General features: G+C 27.6%; 1 protein-coding gene across 3 annotated transcripts in view; it reads right to left on the reverse strand.

Moving 5' to 3' along the window:
* LOC129917734 (RNA-binding protein fusilli) overlaps positions 1–17,867 on the reverse strand; it is a 56,637-nt gene that overhangs the window by 11,312 nt on the left and 27,458 nt on the right. For all 3 annotated transcript variants that reach the window (XM_055997815.1, XM_055997816.1, XM_055997814.1), the window contains exons 4-9: positions 10,651–10,936; positions 9,304–9,393; positions 9,186–9,240; positions 4,510–4,620; positions 1,511–1,781; positions 1,137–1,448 (exon numbers count right to left, since the gene is read on the reverse strand). In XM_055997815.1, the coding sequence (XP_055853790.1) occupies positions 1,137–1,448; positions 1,511–1,781; positions 4,510–4,620; positions 9,186–9,240; positions 9,304–9,393; positions 10,651–10,936 (1,125 nt within the window). The remainder of the gene's footprint in view (positions 1–1,136; positions 1,449–1,510; positions 1,782–4,509; positions 4,621–9,185; positions 9,241–9,303; positions 9,394–10,650; positions 10,937–17,867) is intronic.

Below are 17,867 nucleotides of genomic sequence, written 5' to 3' on the forward strand. Positions count from 1 at the left end.
CTCTGAGAGTTATAACTTTTAAACGTCCATGTCTCGAGTTGTTGATTTTTTCAATTTTTTCTTTGTATAATATTCATTTATGTATACCTAACGATTCCAATCAATCTTTTTTTTCAATTCACTTTGTTTACCCTAATCAAATTTTTAAAAGTCCTGAATATTCGATTTTTTAAATTAAATTTCTACAAAATATAATTTTTTTTGTAATTCTAATATTGCCAAAGAAGGAACTTAAATTTTTTCTAATGTATTCTAGCTTCAATAAAGGTGCAACAAATTATTTTTAAATTTATTTTGATTTCAAGACGTTTTCAAGCAAATAACATAATTTAGTCTTAAGTTTGGTAAGAAGTAATTTTTCAGATTAAATATCTCTTTGAGCTTAAAGACAATGCTACGACTATACCGCTCAAATGTTGAATCCGCTCTATAAACGTTCTTAAAATAATATCTCCGAAACATCTTATGGATTTTCTGGACCAACCTAATATTCAACATGAAGACTAAAGTGGCTTATATGGATTGGACACACGCTTTAAAAATGCAACGATTTAATTACAGGCGAACCAATCTTGTCAAAGGTGCAAGTGGGAAAGACGTTTTTCTAAGTTTAAACTTTCAACTAATAGCAAAGTGGCCACAATAAGTTGTTACTGTCTCAGTTTTTTTTTTCTCAACTTTAGCGGCTTTTGGTTTTGGCCAAAGATATAAGGTCAGCAATTTATTAAACACGGGACATGACTCAACGAAAATTTTGACTACTGAAAGTTCTCTCGTAAACCAAGTCAATACTCTTTCTATAAGAACGAAAAGAATTCCATGCGTTAAGCTGATCGAAAACTTATAATACATAGTTATTAAGCCATTAAAAGTTAAGAGGCATACAGTTTTTCATGAAATTTATGTTTTGAGCTTTCAGAGAAGCTCTTAACCGATACTAACTAGGTCAAAAATAACAACAATTACAATGTAAGAAACTTGTTTAAGCTACATATTGTACTAGGTACCTACTTGGAAATTAAACCAACCAAAAACCTTCTTATCATTTTTTGTTATAGCTACGATAGGCAGTTTATGATATAAACATTTTTATAATGATTAAAACAAACACACAGTTTTTTGTTTGATAAACTTACTTGAGGTAAAAGTGATAATTGCATTGGTGGTAATTGAGCAATCAGTGGTGGTTGTGGTGGTTCATATGTTTTTGGATCCATTGACCGATTCAAAACTTGTTGCACTTCAGCCGTTGTTGATCGAAACAATTCAATATAACGCTGTCCAATTGATTCTCTGTGTCGTGACAATGCTTTTGGTGAATCAAGCTCAGAAGAAAACAAAACAAATGCATCTCCCGTAGCTCTACCATCGGGTTTCTTAACAAACAAAACTCCTTCAGTTCCATCTAGAACATGACATGGATCATTGCCAGTTGTGAAAAAATCCAACTAAAATAAAAACAAATCTTTATTGAAAAGGAAAATTTTATACAAAAATAGTTTTTGCTTACAATTTGCTTCGCTGTACAATCATATGGTAATCCTCGCATTCGAATTATCACTTGATGACCTTTTGATAGAAAAGCTTGAGCCTCATTTGAGGCGCCACCAGCTATTGACAGGAAATCCTCCCCTGTGGCACGATACACTTCAATGTAACGATTACCAATATGATGTTTGTGTCTTTTAAGCGCCATGTCTCGGTGCTCTTGTGAAACGAATCGGACTAAAGCCTCACCGTTTCGGCGTCCCAAAGGTGATAAACAAAGTGCAACACCACCTCTGCAAAAAAAAAAAGAAGTCAGAAAAAAAAAAACAAATAGACATTAAAAATGGAAAATTTAGATTTCTGCTTTAAAAAAATATTTATAGATTACCGCTAAATAAATTTAGATTGCAGCTTGAAAAGAGGTTAAAAATATATTTTTTATTATTGTTTTTTATTGAATTGTACATTATAAAATGTTTTTCAATAGAAAATAATAGAAATTGAGTTCTTTTTTTTTATACTGTCGATACAAATAAATAGCGCCATAATTTATACTAACGGCGACGTATGTTACAGTAGGAAAAATTTAATTAATTTTGGAAAAAAAGGTAAATAGCCACAAAAAAAAGTACTGACCTGGGGTTGCGACTATATTGAACCTATGTTTTTAGGTTTTTAGGTTTTTAGGAATCCAAAGTCCATTTTGCCCTATCACGTCAGATTTTTGAGATAACCTAAAAAAATGTCACAGCCACACAAATATTTTTTTTAACCTGGCGTGATAGGGCAAAATTGACTTCGGATTCAATTAAGGCGACCCAAAAAACACATATGATTAACATAGTTGCGACCGGAGGTTAAAAAAAAAACATAGTTCTTCCAGAAATCGATAATAATTTCGGTGCCAAAAAAATTGCTCTTGTCAGCAATTGTAAATCCGCAAAATCATGCTATTTTTGGTTTTATTTTATTAGGTTAAAGGTAGAATTCTAAAAGATTCTTTGAATTTTGTTTTTTTTTTTTTTTTGAAAAATCAAATTTTCGAAAACGACACATTAATCCGTATTACCTAATTAGCACGATCGTGGTTTTTGGCTATTATTTTCTCATGGTTTTGTGGGTTAAAAAAATTATTGTTTCCATTATTTGAATAAAATATACTGAAAAATTCCTCAATTGGTCAAAAAATTAGTCTTAATAGAAACTAATAAGCAGTGGCGTACGTTGAGTCGTCGGGGCCCCGGGGCAAGACTAAATTTTGGGGCCCCTTTCATATTTGGGGGCCCGTTTTTTAGCTTAGAATTGATAGTTCTTGGGGCCTCTGTTCTGAAGTAATATGTACATGTACATGTACATATTTGATTTTCCATCATCAAACATAATATTTTTTTATTGTTGGGCCCCTGAAAAATTCATTTTGGGGCCCTCAAAATTAAATATTTAGCGGCCCCTAAAATAAAAATTTTTGAAGCTTAGAATTGATATTTCTTGAGGCCTCTGTTCTGAAGTAATAAAAACATATTTGAGTTTCCATCATAAGACATATTTTTTTTTTATTTTGGGGCATCTGAAAAACTAAAATTAAATATTAAGAGACCCCTAAAATAAAATTTTTTTAGCTTAGAATTGATAGTTCTTGGGGTCTCTGTTCTGAAGTAATAAATACATATTTGAGTTTCCATCATCAGACATATTTTTTTTTATTTTGGGGCCCCTGAAAAACTAAAATTAAATATTAAGAGACCCCTAAAATAAAATTTTTTTAGCTTAGAATTGATAGTTCTTGGGGTGTCTGTTCTAAAGTAATGTGTACACATTTGATTTTCCATCATCAAACATAGTTTATTTCTTTTGGGGCCCCTGAAAAATAATTTTTGGGGCCTCAAAATTATCAAAATTAAGTGCTTAGAGGCCCCTAAAATATAATATAATTTTTTTGGAGCCAAGAATTAATAGGTATTGAAGCCTCTAATCTGATGTAATATTCGGTGGCATTCCGTTTGTGCATTTAGTTTTGTGCCCTGATGTATTTATGTTGGGGCAAAAAAAAACAATTTTTTTTTAACTTAATTTTTTTTTTAAGTACTGAAGTAAAGGCATTTGGGGTCCCTGCAGGGCCCTGGCTTGAAGTTGTTTTTTGCTTTTTTGGGGCCCCTAATGTATTATTTGTGGTTGCAAAGATTTTTCAAGTAATATTTTTTGGGGCCCTAAGATAAAATTATAATTTTTCTTTTAAAAAAGCAGTTTATTTCCTTTTGGAGCGCCTTTTTATCAAATCAATATATATTATGTGGCTATATTATACATTACACTGAATGACATAATTTGTCTCCCTTGTATCCGAAGTGATTCAAACTCATTTTAATTTACTTCGTAACTCAATTTATGCTAACAGTTTCCTTCTCTGCATTGTCTTCAGTGGGGGCCCTGAGGTCGGTCGGGGGCCCCGGGGCGTCGCCCTGCTTGCCCCAAGGGAGTGTACGCCCCTGCTAATAAGGTTTTTAAACAGAAGTTTCGTCATTTTTTATATAGGTAGCAAAAAAAAAATCTTTTCTAGAAATTCAAAAAATCTGACAGAGAAATCGAAATGAAATCGAAAATGAAAGGGAAACTAAGAAAATTTTTACTTTTTGAACGTTAAACCTGTTAAAACTCTTAAATTTCACCTAAAAGATTTCTTTTAAAACCTTAAAATCAATAGAATGACTTTTTAGCTTTTTAGATATTTCGATAATTTTTTTTTTTTTTCAAATTTAGAACCCATTCTATCCCACTGTGTGTCGTCATTTCCTTCATACAGTAAAAAAAAAACTCCAGTAATATAATCTAAAGACCTTTGGCCTGTTATCAAAGGAGGGCAAAAATATAACTAATCGAACGCTATGACTCGAAATATATATTTTTTTATGAGAAATATCGAACGATAGGAAAATATCTTGTTTTTTTTTCATATTAAATTGAAATAAAAAACAAAAAGAAATCGAAAACAATAATGAAACAACTGTATTATTATGAACTCACTTTGCCACGTTGAGACCACGAAAGAACTTGGCAATATCCTGATCACTGCTTTGCCAAGGTAATCCTCTAGCTCGTACTATGCAGGCACCATCTATTTCGTCATCAATCGAACTATAATTTTAAAACAAAAAAATACATATATTTAATCGAATTTTCTTAAAATAAAATTTAAAATTTAAAAAAGAACTAAATAAGCACAATATTATACAAAAATAATACATCAATGAACTGTTTGCATTTTTTTAACATTTACTTGCTTATCTTGGAATTGCATATATACCTTTAAAGAAATTTATTAATGGATTGCAAATATTGGATTTATTATGTTAGAACGTTAACTTTTTTTTTGTAAATTTATTGCGAACACATTATTATTTTGCCCTCAAGTCTTAACTAAGCTTCGTTGTAAAATGATTAACAACTCAACACTTTGTAAGAAATATGCACGATAAGCACAATAAATTATTACTTTTGAGGAGAGGCAACACAGTAATAACCTAGCTCTATATCGATATTAATCTTTACCTGTAGATCAGAGAATATAATCCGAATTTTTTTGTTTTTTTTTTTTATTATGTTTTGTCGATAAGACTTGAAGTATCTTTTTAACTCAAAATCACAGGTAACCGATTTTTAGATTGACACTTACTTTGTTCAAAAACACAACAACAACAATATACAATTTCTTTGTTTTTTTTCTTTTTTATTTGAGTTTCCAAAATTAAATATAAATAGCGCGCCAAAGAAAAAAAAGATTTGTATTATCTATCGAATACCATTTCGTGTTTCTAAGATACAGAGTTTATCTCTCACATATAAACATGAACAGTTTTATTGACACATTTACAGAAGGCTTTACTCGATAACGATCGATTATGGATAACATTCGGATTGAAACTGTTTTGAGTTCTATTTCGAATAAATGACTTGAGTTTATAATTTTCTAATCTTCATCGGTTTCAAGGAAGGTTTTCACTCAAAGTATAACGTACGACTGTATGTTTGTGTATAGATATATACTTTACTTAGGCAGAGATACATTTATTTTCGTTCGATCGAATAAAAAAACGTTGATAAGAAGTTCGACTCAAAGCAAAGAAAATCAAAAAGACGACATTAAAGTATGTACCTTTAGGTCAGTAGTACGGTTACTTGTTGGTTATACTTTGAACTTTAAAAAAAAGACACCAATGAGAGAATTTGAATAGAGATTTCAGTAAAAAGTAAGACATAGAGTTTATGGCACTCGAGAACCTTAGGTAAAAATCATTTTCGAGAATGTATGTTAAGGGAACTCTTCAACAAAAGGTTCAAAAATTATTTTTTTGTAAAATTAAACAACATTTGGAATATACAGTGGTGGCAAAATAATTAGAAACATCCTCCTTTGTTTACAAAATGTTATTTTTTTCTTACTATAAATAGAAAATATTTAACAAATTTTTAGCAAACACAAGTGATGATATAATTCTTGTAACATTTTAAGAAACAAATTTTAGAATTTATCCAACAAAAGAAAAATATTGCAAAAAATCTAAAATATAGTCCAATTTTGTGTGGAAATATAATTAGAAACACTGATGAAAAATTACTAAGAAATATCCTGTTTTTGATTTTTAGCATTTACAATTGCCAAACTTGGTCAATTAATTAAACGTACAATTAATAAAAAGGACTATCACCAACTAATTTCTATTAGTTGGTTAATGTGGTTGCCAAAGAAATAATAAAACGTCCTTAACAATCCCCTTATATTTTAGAAAAAGAAGGTGCAATAAAGAGGAGATCCTTAGTAAAATACAAGCTCTTCAAATACCTCTGTTAAAAAATATTTCTAATATTTTTTATTCATATTAAGAACATACAAACATTTTGAAAAGAAAGAGCGTGTTTCTAATTATTTTTCCACCACTGTACTGTATGTATTTATAGGAACTTGTTCTGAAAATTTCACAAAAATGTCAATAAATTCCATTGAGCTAAGAAAGAATGTTGAAAAGATGAAAATCTAGACGCATAAAAGTAACAAACACCTTTGGACTTACATACATTTTATCTTTTATCAAATTTTACTTTTGCTATTCCATTTTAGTAAATTATTTGTAAAGATTAAAGTTCAGCTATCAATGTAGTTATTTTAGGTCTTGAGATCATTCAGTGGCTCACCTTTTGCTACATAAACAAATCAAAAGTGAGTAAGCTAGTGGAGTTCGTTGTTGTTTTGAGAGTTTTTGGTTCGAACTTTGTTTTAGTTGAAATATTAAGGGTCACATCTACTTGCTCTTATTAAACATTTAAAAATAAATTTTATTTGGATCAATTTCTTGCTTCTTTTAAAAAAATTAACTATAAATATTGAATACTTATAGTAAAATTGAAATAAAATTTGTCTGTAGAAATCAGAATTTGAACAATATTTGTTGGAAAAAAGTATTTTTTTAAATATTTAGTTTTTTAGTACTTTTTTAATCAACATCAAGTAAAATATATTTTTGTATCTATAAAATTGTAGTCAAGTAGTCAAAATACTTCGTTAAAAAAAAAAATGGTGCAAAAAGATTAGAAAAAATTCCTACTCAATACATTGTATTTTGAACATAATATTTGTGTATATCGCACAAACAATTGCAAGTATCGTGTCAATTAAAAAGTTTTTAGATCAAACCCTTTCAAACACTACAAATTAACTTCTTACATACATCATATATTTGCTTTATAAAAGTACTCAATTTTTAAATAATTCCGACAGCTCATTTCGTGTTTCTTTTTCCAAAAAAAAAAAAAAAAAAACACAAAAACTGGATACCTAACTGAAAACATAAAACAATTGTACTAGTGAAGTAACTAAAGCTCAAAAAATGGCAATATTATGGAACCCGGCCGAACAGCTCTGATTTGATGATCTTTTTTTTTTAATGTCTGTAATTAAAAATACTTTAAAGTCTATGATTAAAAATTGCCGCTGTTGCTGTTTTGATTTTTTAAATTTAATTGAAGATTTTTGTGAACAAAAAAATTTCTTCTAAAATTTTGCTTAAATTTCATAAATTTACTAATGCCAAAAGATTGTCTAGCAATTAAAGGAAAATAATTCTATGGGAGGGAAGGACAACCTTCCATCGTTTAGGCAATAAATGCAATTTTCTCACAAATTGACTTCAAACACAAAAAAAAATATTTGAACACAACGGCAGCACCTACAAAATTTAAATACACATTTTTGAAAAAATATAAGCTTATTCATATTTTTAAAATTAAAATTAAATAAATTGAGGAAATGGTTTTTTCAAACTCAATGGTTATTAAACTCAGATTTTTGAAAAAAAAAAATTATTGAAAAAATTTTAACATGTCCTTTTTAAAACGTTTTCGTAATTTAAATTTTTTTTTTTTTTTAAGTTCAACATTTAAATATAAAGTTATTTTTTCTTCATTCAATAGCCCTTATTGTTGAAAGTTAAATAGCGAAAGTTTAAAGTTCTTAGTTAAATATCATTTTGTTTGTACCTACTACTATTAACAATAAAATACTTGTTTTTTCGTATTTCTGAACATTACATTCCTTTTAAAAGTCTTTTCTATTCCTAAAATCTAATTTATGTTTTTAAAACTTTAGCCACTTGAACTCTAGTCAAGTCTTGACTCAGTCTGCCATTTTTTTTTTTAATGTCTCAAATATTGTAATCATAACAATGGTTGTTTTTGGAAAAAATAGAGGTTATTCCTTAAACAAAAAATAAAGGTTTTTAAAAAAGAAAATACTAGCCTCGAGAAAAAAATTTAAACTCAGTTTTGAAATAGGTATATGTCATCAAAATTCTACATTGAAAAAACTTACATCAAACATATACTAAAGAAGAAACATGTTTCATTAAATTCAAAACTGGTAACAGGTTTAGAGAATATCATAGCAAAATTATAGCGATAGCAATTAATTTGACCAGACAGTAAAAACGTAACGCATGATCGATTCCTTGAACTTCATTTTATATTTATATTGTTTAAGGAGAAAAACTTTGATATACCGAAGTTGTTTTGACTTTCAGTTTTGATGAAATAATAGACAATTTTATATCGAAATTTTCTCGCTTAAACAAAAAACAAAGAAGCATGAATTCGGATTCATTTTTGCATTTTTTTTTTTATTATTATTTTTTTTAAACAGAAGCCAATTAGTATTTGAAGTACATATTTATTGTTATGTACAAAGAAAATGTTAAAAATAAATATTTCGTACCAAAATTATTCCCTTTTTAATTACATATTTATAAAACTATTAGTATATTTTTAATTATTTGAATCGTTTATTTTCAAAACGTTATAAGTCCATTTGGTCAAAAAAAGTTTCTGACAACATATTGTTTGTATTTGTTTTAGCTTTACTTTTAATGCAAATATTATACTTATACGAGTATATGAAAGTATCTATTAACTAAGATTTGAATTCATAAGAATTGGAAAACCCATTATTTTTGTGAGTTAAAAAAAACATTGAAAATGTTTTGAAAATAAACGAATAAATTAATGAATTATGACAAGGAGAGTATTTATTTCCAAAACATTTAATTGCTCGTTGTTTTAATCATATAGGTACATATATTGAAAAAAAATTTTTTTAAACAATATTTGTATAAATGAAAAATTAGAAATAATCAAGGTAAATTAAAAAAACTCACCATATTCCTGGTTCTAGTAGTAGGTTTACTATTTCATTGCTATCAAATTTGTGGCCTTTAATAAATATAGAAAAAATAATTTAATAAATTTGATCATAAATAAAAATAAAAACAGTACCTTTGGCTAGTAGAGCTTGAATTACTGAAACCATGTCTCGAGATTCCTTAACGTAAAATTCTGTATCATCACAAGTGGTTATATTGAGTTCTAAAAGAAATAATATTTTTAATTAATTTAATTTTTTTACAAAAGTAGATATAAAAGTTTTTATAGAAATATTAATATTTTAGTTTTTTCAAAGAACTTTTTGAGCTAGAACAGTTTAATACTTAGATATCATTCATTTTTAAATCATCGTTTGTACTTTCTGAATGAAAAAGAGATGGTTTTTGTTTTACTGATCAGCAAAGTGAAATAACTGTGTCTGAGATTTACACGTGCCAACTTAAAAAAAAAAAAACAAAAATGCTAATAAAACTAATAACCTATAATGTTGAAACATTTACTTCAGTTTGAATACTTTTATGATTTCTTGAATATTATAAAGTAGAATAATTAAAAAAATGCAAAAAAAAACTAATTTTAATTTGCTTAATCATTTTCATTGCGGTTAAAAATTAAAAACTTACACAACGCAATCGTTACCTAACTATTATTAACTAATATTTAAAGTCAGTTCTTCAAGTTTATTTCTCTGATGTCACTGTTTCTCTTACTGTGCCCTTTGCATTTTACACTTGGGGTCAGTATAAAGCAAACAAAAAAAAAAAACTGGTAGAATTTATCTCAAAGTAATAAAAAACAAATAACAACTTAGGTACTAGTTTATCGAAGATCAATCAAATATTGTTTGGGTCAATAAACATTTCAAGGCTAACAATTATTATTGATATAATGATGTGCAGTAGTTATTTTTGTTTTATCCACATGTATTAACATGAAACTTTAAAATTGTATAACTAATGCAGAACATATTGTTATCATTATCAGCGTTAAATGAAAATTTAAATATCATAATAGAAACCTCAGTAAAATTAGGTCGTAACATGGCAATGGCATAGACTCTGTTGAACTTACAAAGTATTTTAAACTACTTTTAGTCATGTCAATGCAAATATAATAAATACCTTTTAAAAAGCGTGATAGCAAAATATATAGGTAATTATATTTTTCAATCTTTTAAATAACAAATTTTAGACACTAAAATGTTCACCTTAAATATTAATTAATTATTAAAACGATAAACTAAACCATCATGACTTCAGAAAAAAATTCGTAAGCAAATTAAGGAAGTAAGCAGGTAAACACGTGTATGATGTTCTTATTAAATTAAAGTAAATGTTTTAAATTCAAAATAATTGAGGCACACATTTATCTTCTTCCGAAAGAAACAAACAGACTCAAAATAGGGTTAAACTTCGAAAACTAAGTTTAAAAAAAAATGAATTTTAAGCCAAAACTTACCTTTTACCATTTCAGCAATACTTTGAGGTATAATTGCTGTTGGTGTTTGAAGTATTTTTTTAATATCTTTAACTGGAACAAGTGCTCTTGATAAATCACCAGACTTATATTTTACATATTCTTTACGTAAATCACTAAATCTACAATAGTATGCGGGTAATTCTAGATCTTTGGCACAAGCTTCTGGATGTAAACATTGTCTTATTGGAAATTGTCCATCTGTGATTAATTTAAAATTTGACACAGAATCTGGATCAATTGAGAGAGAGCGTAAATAATCGTCGAACTGAAAATAAAATTATATATAAAAAAATGTTAATAAATTAAGATACAAAATTGACATAAAAACATTTTATGTATTATAAAAAAATATTGAAAAATTATTTAAAATTAAAATTTTTGATTTTGAATTTTCTATCAAAATATAAGTTTTTACTTTAACTTTGAGAAATTTGGAATTTTTTCTATTGCTTTTCTGTTGATTTGAGAAAGTTATCGGAGAATTAGGCCTTTTTGCAACAGGGAATACGATTTCAAAGCCCTCATTATCCCAGCGTTTTTGTAAGATTCTCTCTGATCTATTGACATATTCGTAGCGTAACCATTTCAAAACACTCTAAGAGCTGCTGGAAGATTTTAGTGCAAGGGAATAGAGAACGAGAATAAGAGGAATATAGTCCACGTATACTTTTATAAAATTCTTAATTTAAAATAAAATACAATAATACAATATAAAACCCAAAATTTAAATTTAAAAAAAAACGTAAAATATTAGTCTTTTTAAGTTTTTTTTTTAAGAAAATAAAACTTTTTGAACCGTTTTTTTTTTACTATTTTAAAAAATATTTTGTTTACTTGTTTTTTTTTTTTGTCAACGTAAATATTTCTTTACAAAAAAAACTTGCATTCAAATAGGTTTAGTCTTATGGAAAAATGTTCAAAATATCTAAACACAAAAAATGGTTCCATTCGTTCAAAATAATTTTTGGAGATACAGTCACTCACGAAACTATTGAACCAAATCTCAAGACAAACTTGAGTTAAAAAAATGCATAGATACTTTCATATTCTTCAAACCGTTAGTTCGACAAGCCAAATAAAACAAAATATATTTTTTCCTAAAAGAAATAGGAAATTGTAAAACAGAGTGACAGTCACCACAAAATTATTATGCCAAAAGGCAAAAATCGAATTTGGGCACTGTAGTTTCAGTTTAACTTTTAATTTAGCATTTTATTGAATAACTCTTTTATATAATACCGTTTTTAGCTCTCTTCATATAGTTTAAACCAGGTTTTGCGAGACAAATTATTTTTTTATCCGATTTTCCTTATTGTACAATATACAGTGTATTTGTAAAAATAACGGTTAATTTCTGAATGTTAAGTCTTAATGTAAGCCACAATTAAACCACAAAACTAATTTTATCGAAAAAAAATAGCTTTCTAGGTTACATCTATTAGCTATCAGTATACTATTGTAAATATTTGTTTTTTTATTTGCATTTGGCCCAATATTTATGTGAGTGACTGTAGGTATATTTTTAATTTGGAGATAAATCATCTTTAAAAAGTTAAATTTGTCTGTTGTTAGTTTATTTCTTCTTAAAAAAAAGCCTCCATAATTGTTTTTTTTTTTTGCTCTAAAAAAAGTTGTTTTGTTGAATTGATATTGTAATATCCTTCATTCTAACTTCAACTTTGGAGCGATTTTAAAATGATAAACGAATGCAAACCATACACATTTTTGCTCAGGGAGTTGCTCTCAAACAATTGTAAGAAATTGAGTTTTATTAAAACTTCAAACTGTAAACTAATTTTAAGCGAACGCCACCAACATTTTAGTGCAAAAATTGTAAAACACAAAAATTAATTATGGGCAAATACTTTTTAAGTTCTGATTTTTCGAAATTTCACAAGAACTGCATTTAATAGTAAACCGTAAGGATTTTGGATGAACAAGTTACCAAATTTTGATAGCCATCAGATATTTCGTTTGAAGCATTACTTTTTTTTTAACATGCAGAAATTCTTGAGAATATTGTGCAAAGTGGTGTTTAGAAATAAATTGATTTTAATGTGTTTTTGAGTCAATTGAATTATAGTTTTTAGTTAAGGAAGAATTCCGAGAAAGATTTTTTGGGTACCTTACCTACATATCGCACCCTCAGTGCAAAAGAGCGATGAGTCAAAAAATGACATTTTTGAGATAATGATGAGGAAATGTTGCTTTTTAAATTACCTTTCTTTCAAAGGGCTTGTTGTTAACGTAAACGAAAAATTCGAAAGATTATGACTGTTTGTATCCAATTCCTACTATATTAAAAGTCAAACTTTTTCTTAATTTAAACAATTTAGAGCCAATTTTTCAATCTTCTAATAAACAGTCAGTTAACTGTTCGACGAATAAAGTTATTAGGCTCATAAACAATCAGATAAAAACATTGAATTTTTCAATCAAGAATAATTTATTCTACAGAATAACAAAAAAAAAATTGTCAAATTCAAAAATATTTAAAATTAAACGTCATTTTTATACACGATTGTTTTTGTTTTCTTGTTTTCCACTGTATTTTTTTCAAAATTCTTTCAAAACAGCTTTGACAACTGACACAATATTTTTATTGAAATTATTCCTTAGAATAATTTTATTCGTCTCTAAAAGAAGCAGATAGATTTATTCTTAGGAATAAGCTATATCTGCCTGTTGATAAATTGATTTTTTCTCTATCCTTAGGAATAAGTACTAACTGACTGTTTAACTGACTATTGAAAAATTGGCCCTTAAAAAAATAAATTTATTAAAACTACAAAATAAACATAATGGTTCTTGTAATAGAGCTTTGACATTATGGAAATTGCTGTCCCATGGAAAGTTATAGGGGAAAGTTTAGAGTCAGTATGTATTTTGCAGAAGCGTTTTCTCGAAATGAACTTTTTTGAGTTCTCGCTCTTTTGCACTGAGGGTGCGATATATTAGACCGAATAAAATAGATATAATTCATTTTCTAACTTAAACGAATATATGTACATTTTTTTAGATGCATAGCTATATTATTTAAATAGTTTTTTTTTTTTTTTATTTTATTATTTTAAACTTATTTTTATATAAATGTACAAAAAAAAGGAATATAGTTTTTAATGACTCTTGCTTGGTTGAGCATTCTACAGTGTAAATTGACGGAGTCAAGTTTGCGCAAATGTAGCACCAACGTTTTTTGTAAAAATAATTAAATAAATTGTAAAAATTGTTAAAATAAAATTTTATCATATAGCCGTGTTTTATTGGTACTCAGTATTTTACTGAGTAAAGAATTTATGCTGTTAACAACAACAATTGATTACTTTTATTTATTTATTAATAATCCTCATTGTTTAAGGGTAAAAAATGTATAAGTTAAGAAAAACAATTTTCTCTGTAAACCAACAAATAAAAAACTTTTGTTTATCTTTAGCACTCATTTGTTGTTGTTTCCCGTGCTAAATTTTACTGAGCTAAGTACTGTGTTACCAATAAAACACTGCTTATATTGCAACATCAATGTCAATTTATGCTATTTTATTCCATGCTTTGAATACTCTCTGTTTTTTTAAACATTCAAAACCCTGTAGTTGTTTGAAGGATATTACCCCTTAATAGATGCAAAATATATTTTTCCAAAAAAAATTACTAGTAAAATTTTAAAATTTATCTCAATTTTGAGCTGTGCATGTAAATCTTAAATATTGAATAGTGGCCGATCATAAAACGGAACGGTGCGTTAATTCCCTACCAACTACCCCCGTAAAAAAAAGAATTAAAGTAAGTGTATATGCACTAGTGGCACCTTGCACTAACCTAAATGAGGATGTGACACATACATAAATATCAATCTTGTTGATAAAAATTAATCGAATGCAAAATCCTACTTAATCAAATATTGTAGATATATATTTAAAAAACTCAATTTTCCAAAAATAAAAGATTAAGATTAAGATTTGTTTTCCTCTTGTTCCACATTCAAGTATAACTTACCTGTGTTCTTGCAAAGCAATTAAAAAAAATGTTATCGATAACAAGAAACTCATTTCAACGATAAGATATTTATAATTATGACTTATATATGGCACAAGATAAAGTGTCTGTAGATTGCTTTTAATTTTCTATATGGGTACCTTGTTGGAACTTTATTTGTTCAAAGTGATGAATGATGAGGATGTGATTTTTCCTACGAAATATGTAAATACAAAAATCATCTTCATCTTCATTTATGAATATTTCAAATTGTACAAATTGTTTAATAAATATTTGCAGAAAATCCTATAACGTAATGTGCAGATTTGAAGTTCTATTAAGAGATTCAAAGTCAATATAAGGTTGTATAGAATTTCATTATTGACATTAGACACACATGTAAGACTACGTGGAGACGAAACGATCGCTGGTCCGACAACCGACGACGTAAGACGTTTTAGCCTTCACACTTCTCATAATGCGTTTTTGTTAAAAGTTGGTTATGATGAAAAAAAAATATGGTTGAAATTATTATTGAGACAAACAATGCACATCATAACATGCATCTTATATATTTTGTAGATCCCCGACGGCATCGTTGCATGGGTCATTCGAGTTAAGAGGGCTATTACGTGTATGATTTTTTTAATGTTACCAGGAACTGATTCTGGAAAGTAGGTCTTTGAAACCATTTTGAACATGGCTTATTTCAATAATAGGGCTCAGTTTTAAATAGTTTCAAAAAAAGCTTTAATTTTTGTTGAGCTTCCACAAAAAAAAAAAAAAAAAAAAAAAGTCAGAAAAATAGTGCAAATTTATATTTTGTAGCAAACCCCTAAACCAGATCAATTACATCTGGCAACCCAGTTTTTTTAGTGCAGGAAAATTTGCAGAAAATTGATATTAAAAGCTATTCGCCCTAATTAGAGATATTAACTTAGAAGAATAAGAAAAAAAAGCATTATTTCAGTACACTATAAGTTGAGTTGATTTCAAAAAAATATTTAAATACCAGTCATTTGATGTCATTATATTAAAAAAAAAAAAAATCAGTGAAACGAACAAAAACAAATGCAAACAAAAAAAAAACAAACAAAACTTGTTCAACTTTATATATGATTTAAGTTTATGACTTTGGCTCTTTAAACAGGATACGATGATGACTGAATTAAATGCAGGCACTAATTACTACATGCGTTGCATCTACACAACTTGAAACACGTTAATTTTTTTTTTTTATTTTTCTTTAAAGTAGTTATTCTCGTCACAAAGGAAATGACTGCTTATAAATTATTATCTATGTAGCTCAATTTTAAATATACTGAGGAAAAAAAAGATATTAAAAAGTAATATTAATTGGGGCGTTGTCAGGGTATAGTCCATTTAAACTAGAAAATATCTTAAATTATTTTGATCTGGAAATTGCACTTGCAGTTTAAAAAAAAAAACTTACATAGTTCCCATCAAAACGAATGCTAATGCTAGTCAGAATTTAATGAAGTAGGTCACCAATTGAATGGCTTTTAAGGGATCTAAGACTGCTAGACATCCCGATTTTGGTGGGACAGTCCCGACATTTGGACCCTGTCCGGATATCTGACCCGATTTTGTCCTGATTTCGAAAACTTTAAGGAAGAAAATAAAAGTGAGTGCTTTATGAATGAATAACACTAGATATGTCCTTACTAGGAACATTCGCAGCATGATTCGTGTTGCTTTTCTTTTTTTTTTTCTAAATATATTCACACTTTTTTTATTACCTTGTTTCGATTTTTTTTTATAAATTTAAGTTTTTTTTTGGGAAAACGATGAAATTTAGAAAAAAGTATTTAATTTAATAATAATTCCTATTTTCGTGACATAGTCTATAAAATAAAATGTTTAGGAGATGGGACAAACTATTGTCCTTCAGTTTACGTAGGAACTTAGATGCAAAAACTAAAAAATCGTATAGCTGGTCATAGGTCCGATATAAATAGCGGACATTTACAAAAAACAGCTTTAGCTTTGCATTGTATTGATGAGGGGCATAGACCAGATTTTACTGACGTAGATATTTTACAGATAGAAAAACATTACAGTAAAAGAATGTTAATAGAAATGTTGCATATATTAGATACAGACAATACTGTTAATAGAAGAACAGATTGTGAAGGGCTCAGCAACATTTATAGTCAGTTTCTTCAAAGAAATATTTTAGGTTGAATTTATGTTCAACTTGATTCTGTAGGCTAGATTTAATAAGAAAGTTTGAATTTCTTATCAAATAATTAAAATTTTTTATATTTTGAAATTTCGATGATTTGAAACGTCTTTTTCAAGAATTCGAATTTTTTGAAGTTTTAAAATATTTAAAAATAAAAACCAACAAAAACAAACAAAACCTTAACATTTTTAAGATTAAATTCTTAAAATTAGAAGATAGAATACTCTGTAAGTATAGATAATAGATTTTTAGCATTTATTATAATTTTTTTTTTTTATTTTTTTTAAAATAATCCTGAAGAAGACTGTAAACACGGTCGAAACGTCGGAGACAAGATAGAAAAAATTATAAACCAGACCTAAAGCCCACTTAGGATTGAATTTGTATTTAATTTAAGTCAAAAAGAATCTGGTTTTCATTTCCTTAACTAATGAACTGTCAAATTCCATGATAAAAAGAAATAGGAAATTTGACTACTTAAACTAAAGTTTAAGGAAGCAAAATTGTTTACTTTTTTGCACCAATAGTGTTTTTGAATGCAATCTAAGAGAGTGCCTTCAGAATCAAGAATTTTTGTTATTGTTGCTTAGTTTAAATATCCATTTCTAGACTGTCTGAAATAAAAATGTACAACTTTTTGGTGCTTAATGAAAAATTGTAGGTTCCGGATATTATTCATTGGGGTTCGTCATGGGAGTTTAGCTTTTCTGGAACATATCGATACCTTCTCGTAAGAATGTATTAAGCGACATTTCTAAAATTGTTCAGAAAACGCAAAAAACAAAATTATTCTGTGAGGAAATGTATGGGCTGCACAATTTTATTTTCTCTCTAGTTTCAATTGCATGCATGATAGAACAACCAAAATGGTACCAAAACGTATTTTTGTCATTATTTCGAAAAAAGCTTACATCATGATTAACATTTTTCTTACATATTTTGTAGTCCTATTTATGTCCTGCTCTTTATCACCAAAAATGGTCAAGCAATTGATAAATGAACGCATGCAAAACCGGTG

Source organism: Episyrphus balteatus, chromosome 4, assembly GCF_945859705.1.
Source record: "Episyrphus balteatus chromosome 4, idEpiBalt1.1, whole genome shotgun sequence".
NCBI classification, from domain to species: Eukaryota; Metazoa; Arthropoda; class Insecta; order Diptera; family Syrphidae; genus Episyrphus; species Episyrphus balteatus.